The following is a 6,000-nucleotide window of genomic DNA, read 5'->3' as shown; positions in this document are numbered from 1 at the left end:
AAGGGCATACTATAAAAAATATATGTACAATTTCTTTAAGAATAATGAAAAAAGGGCTCAAGATTTCATGGTACATGTATGCTGCCAATATTACTCCCACCGTCTACCATTTAAAGAATCATTTAGAATCGGCACGAGTTTTACAAATTTGTTTGACGGTGTAAAGAAAAATAATTGGAGAAAATGAGTAGAATATGAGACCCATTTAAAATATTAATTTTATGTTGGATTGTGAATGTAAAAAGTTAGAGGAATGTGGAATCCTCATACTAAAAAATTAAGTAAATAGTTCTATAAATCATAGACAATGCAAAATTGCAAAATGACTCTTCAAATTGTGGATAAAGGGAGAATCACAATAAAAGTTTTTTCCTCATAAAATATATGAGGGCAGCAATGCATTAACTGACGCGCTAAAACCGTTATGAAAATAAATGTAACAACTCAGACAACGCAAAGCAAATTTTCAAAATTGTATTGAATCCAATTTCTTCAGCCGCTATAAATATGCACACAAAGAGAGCCCTAAAACTCACCAACAAAAAGAAATCATTGTTAAATCCTAAAAGCAATGACGAGAAAGAAGGTAACCCTTGCCTACATTACGAATGATTCGGAGATAAAAGCTTCATACAAGAAGCGAAAGAAGGGTCTTATTAAGAAGGTGAGCGAGCTGAGCACCCTCTGTGGTGTGCCAGCCTGCGTCATCATCTACAGCCAGTACGACCCCGTGCCGGTTGTATGGCCGTCGCCTCTTGAAGCGCAGTCCATCCTGGCCCGCTTCCGCAAGCTCTCCATCATGGACCAGACCCGGAAGATGGTCAACCAGGAGAGCTTCACTCGCCAGCGGATCAAGAAGGCGACGGAGCAGCTCCGCCGTCTCCAGAAGGAAAACAGCCGCCGAGAGCTTGAGGCCTTCATGTTCCGCTGCATCCTCGGCCAAGCCTCCCTCAACGACCTCCAGATCCATGACGTCTCGGAGATGAGCTTTGTCATCGGCCAAACGCTCCGAGATATCAAAGCAAGGATGGAGGCGATGGCGGCTGAGCACCAACGCAATCAGACTGCTCCGCCACTGCTGCCTTCACTCCTTCCGCCGCTGCCTATGATGACGTTGCCTCCTCCTCCTCCTCCATCCGTGGTGGAAGAGGCTCCACCGCGGATGGAGGATGATGGAATGGAGAGCTTCCCGTGGAACCTCGTCCAGAGCCCGGGAGGAGGAGGCGAGATGGACGGGACTGGGCTCGGGTGGGATCCCGGGATGGTGCTGCCGTATCCTTACGATTTCGACCAGTCTAGATCTTCTCGATCTGGTCGTAATCCAAATCCTAACCCTAGCCCAAACCCTAATCCTAACCCTTTCAACCAGTGATTAATCATTAATCATATGTTGTTTCCCCCCTTTTTCCAGTTTATCAGTGTTTTAATTTAGGATGTTAAGTGATTAATGTGCGATTTGTATCTTGGTTGATTGATGTATAATGAATGTGGAGTTGAATAATTTGTTTTTATTAATTAAAGTCTGTTTTGTCATCTCAATTTTATTACTATTATTTTTACTTCCATTTTAAAATACAGAGAAATTGAGTTATATGATTAGTAGATATTGATATTATTGTTACTTCCTTTATAAAAGGAAAAAAAAATTTCCTATCCCGCGTGATTATTTTTTATAAAAGGAATATCATGTACATACCTTTTCTGACTTGTTATTTAAATTTTTAAAAAGAAGTTAGACATAACTTAGGAAATTCCAATGATAAACTAAATATGCTTATTTTACAATTTAAATTTAAAATGTTTTCCTTTATAGAATAAAGTATATTAAGTTATAATAATATAACTCTTCATTAATTATATGAACAATATACATGAATATTGCCATGATTTTTCATGTGTATTAAAGTATGTGGAGTATATATTATAGGAAAAATGAAGTAATCATATACGGAATATTACAATTAAAATAATAATAAATCATTTCGTGACAATAAAATAAGAATAAATCGTTACATGATTGAGGTTGAGTAATTTGTTTTGATTGAAGTCTCTTGTGTCATCTCAATTTTATTACTATTATTATTACTTTCATTTTAAACTGCAAAGAACTTGAGTTATATGATTCGTAGATATTAATATTATTATTACTTCCTTTTCCGAGTTGTTATTTCTATTCCGCGCGATTATTTATTATCAATTTTATGCCTCTTCCGAGTTGTTCTTTAAATTTTTATTATGAAGTGAGACATAATTTAAGAAATTCCAAAGAAAAACAAATATGCTTATTTTACTATAAAAACTAAAAATGTTTACTTTTATAGAAAAAAGCATATTACGTTGTAGTAATATAACTCTTCATTAATTGATCGATATACATGAATATTGCCATGTTTTTTCATGTGTATTAGAGTGTATATTATAGGGAAAATAAAATAATCATATACGCGGGAATATTACAAATTTACAATTCAAATAGTAATAAATCGTTACATATTGTGTTACAGTAAGAAGAGATAGTTGCAATCGAAACTGGTCGATATCGAACTTTCCGAATAAATTACACATGTTTTTTTTCAACCATTGTTAATCATCATGGTTGTTTTTAACAGTTCATACATTTAATACTTTTTACCATTTTATACAGGAATAACGTGTATAATAATGGCAGATATTAGAATAATAATGACAGATATTAGATAGTATCTTTCAATCCCATAAAAATATTTGCATTTGAAATGTCACGCGAATTAATGCACAATTGATAAAATAAAAGAGACGATAATAAAAATAGTAAAATAGTGTTAGTGGATAGTGAGACCCACGTCATTATTAGTGTTTAATGAGTTGTAATGGTGGATCCAGTGATATAAGTTGTAAATAAATTAATAATATATACGGGTAATGAGTTGGGACAACTTTCTATAAATGGAAAATGACCATATATTTATAGGGTGGACAAAAATGAAAAGTTCACATATTTTTATGGGACGGGGTGAGTAGTAAATTAAAAGATAGGCACAATTGTATACTCTGTTCCATGTTAATAGAGTCATTTTTCTATTTTTGGAAAGTTTCAAGTTAATTGAGTTATTTCTATTTTTTGCAAAAAGTCATTACTCTTTTACTTTATTTATTCTCTCTTCATCTCTCTTGTTTTACTCATACTTTTTTTTACCATCCATTTAACACATTATCCTTAAATTCCGTGTTAAAAAGAAATGTCTCTATTAACAAAGAAGGCTGGAGTACAACATTAAGTTCATTGGCAAAGAATTTATGAGCAGATTAGACCTACACATGTATTAAGCTCAACATTGAGATGGAACTCAAGGCCCACCTCAATGACACCGAGCTACAACATGCCTCCTTCCTTGGTGGTGCCACCCTTGCCTTTAGGTCGTAACCACAGTCAATCACATAGGCTCATTGTCACACTCAATAGGATGGCAATGCATCGACTCAGTCATCGCTTCGATAAATTGGTTAAATTTTAACGAATTGAGACATAACTTTAATGAATTCGAAAGAAAAACTAAATATGCTTATTTTACTAGAAAAGCTAAAAATGTCTACTCTTATATAATTATAAAGCATATTACTTCCTCTATGCACTATTAATTGATACCAATTTCTTTTTTCGTTCGTCTACATTTAATTATCATTCTTACTTTTTATTACTTTTGGCAATACACCCAAAATTCCACTAACTTATCACACTAATATGTTTTTTATAAAACTAATATATATATACAAGTAGGACTCACATTCCACAAATTTTATCACCTACTACTTAACACTATACTCCCTCCGTCCCCTATTAAGAGTCACACTTTTCCATTTCGGTCCGTCCTCAATTAAGAGTCACACTTCATTTTTACCATAAATGGTAAGTAGGTCCCACATTCCACTAACTCAATTCACTTATATTTTATTATAAAACCAATATAAAAAAATGGGTCTCACGTTCCACTAACTTTTTCAACCAACTTTTCTTTACATTTCTTAAAACTCGTGCCCGGTCAAAATGTGACTCCTAATGGGGGACGGAGGGAGTATTTCTTAAAACCCTTGACAAGTCAAATGGACTCAGTTAATCGTGGACGGAGGGAGTACGTTTTATTAATATAACTTTTCATTAATTATATGAATAATATACATGAATATTGCCATAATTTTTCTTTAAACTATGTCGATATTATAGGGAAATAAAATAATCAAACTAACTTATATGATTTTTGATGATACCAACTAATATTAATATATCATACAACTGATACTCCCTCCGTCTAGTAAAAATATGTGCACTTTTTATTTTCGTTCGTCCCATAAAAATATGGGCATTTTACATTTATAAAAACATATCCCAATTTATTACCCCTATACATCAAGTTATTTATTATTTATACCACCATTAAAACATTAGTAATAGTATAGGTCCTACCACTAACACTACTTTAATAACCTTCTTTCTCTTTCATTTTATTTTACCAATTTTGTCTTAATTCCCGTGTCTATCATACGCCCATATTTTTATGGGACGAAGGGTGTATGATTTTAAGCTCTCAAATATCCCATTTTTAAAAATGTTCTCAGTAGAATTGCCTCCTATATATAATTAACTATTTGGTATTCCATCCATCCTAATATAGTTTAGTCATTTCTTTTTTTTTTCACATATTCCCAAACTATTTATTAGTATTAAATAGTTAAAGTAGGTACAGAGAGTAATGAACGAAACGAAAGAGAATAAAAAAAGAAGTGTTCACTAAATTTATTATTTTTTATTTAATTACATATCCCCCTACAGTATTTTAGTTTTTAGTTTGATCAGTGGTCTACCTGGTCCGACTAATTGAATTGTGATTCAACAGTTTCACTAATTTGATTACCGATCCGATTTTTAAATAGTGGTTGCAAGCTATAATATATTAATACAAATTTTAAAAATTGACATGAAATGAGATGAGTTATCCGGGACGGAGGGAGTACTATTTAGAAAAAAGATATAGTAAATTTTCTCTAAATAAGAAAAAAGGGCTCAAGATTTTATAGATGTATCTTGCCAATATCACCGTAATAAATGCCAATATATGTTAGCAATTTACTTGAGAAATCCAAACTATAATGATATAATAAAACTGGGCATTAACCAACATGAGAAAAATCGTTATGAAAATAGTAATTAGAACAGCTAAGACCGTGTTAAGTGTCCATTTGGTACATCGAATTGGAATTGGAATTAGAATTATACGAAACTGAATTTGAAGGAATTGATATGAATTGTCTGTGAGAGCTAAGCATCCTCTGCGGTGTTGAAGCCTACGCCATCATCTACAGCACTTAGACACTGCGCTGGAGGTGTGGCTGTCGTAGTTTAGGGTACAATCCTCGCTCGCTTTTGCAAGCTCTCTAACAAGGACCAGAGCAGGAAACAACCAGGAGAGCTTCACGCGACAACGGATGAAGAAGGCGACAGAGCAGCTATGTCGCCTCCGAAAGGAAATCAACTGCTGCGACCTTGATAAGCTGCAAAGGAAAACCACCTCCACGTGTATTTTGTAAATTCATCAATATGCCAAACTATGCATAAACTTCACAAAATCAAATTTGGAGTTACTTTGATACCTAAAGTTCTTACAATCATACCAACCTAACACAGAAGGAGCACCTAAGCCTCAAGAAAGATGATCACAAGCGATTACTTTTTATTAACCAACTAACTGACTAACTAACTTTCAACAACTCCTCCAATGGCCACTTCCAGCTCACTCTCTCCAACAGCTAGTTTCAGCTTGATCTCATTCCTTTTTTCAGCTGTGTATTCCAATTTCTTCAAAATCCCCTCTCAAGATGGATTGTACATGCTAAAAACATTCATCTTGAGCAAAATATTATGGAAAGCAGATGCTCCCAATGGCTTAGTGAAAATGTCTGCCAACTTGTAAATTGTTTATGATATGCATAGGCTTTATGACACCCTCCAAATATTTCTCACGCACA

General features: G+C 33.9%; 1 protein-coding gene across 1 annotated transcript; it reads left to right on the top strand.

Moving 5' to 3' along the window:
* The first annotated feature begins 571 nt into the window (after window positions 1-571).
* Window positions 572-1,372, top strand: LOC125185573 (agamous-like MADS-box protein AGL80). The gene has a single exon (XM_048082128.1). The coding sequence runs from the start codon at window positions 572-574 to the stop codon at window positions 1,370-1,372; it is 801 nt and encodes a 266-aa protein (XP_047938085.1).
* Window positions 1,373-6,000: the final 4,628 nt, after the last annotated feature.

Source organism: Salvia hispanica, chromosome 2 (assembly GCF_029641045.1).
Source record: "Salvia hispanica isolate PSC_SH4W2 chromosome 2, Shi_PSC_v1, whole genome shotgun sequence".
Taxonomy (NCBI): domain Eukaryota; kingdom Viridiplantae; phylum Streptophyta; class Magnoliopsida; order Lamiales; family Lamiaceae; genus Salvia; species Salvia hispanica.
This window is presented reverse-complemented; position numbering and strand designations above follow the sequence as displayed.

Excerpts from the sequence above, each read along its gene's own strand:
- LOC125185573 (XM_048082128.1), top strand. The coding sequence starts at position 572 with ATGACGAGAAAGAAGGTAACCCTTGCCTACATTACGAATGATTCGGAG.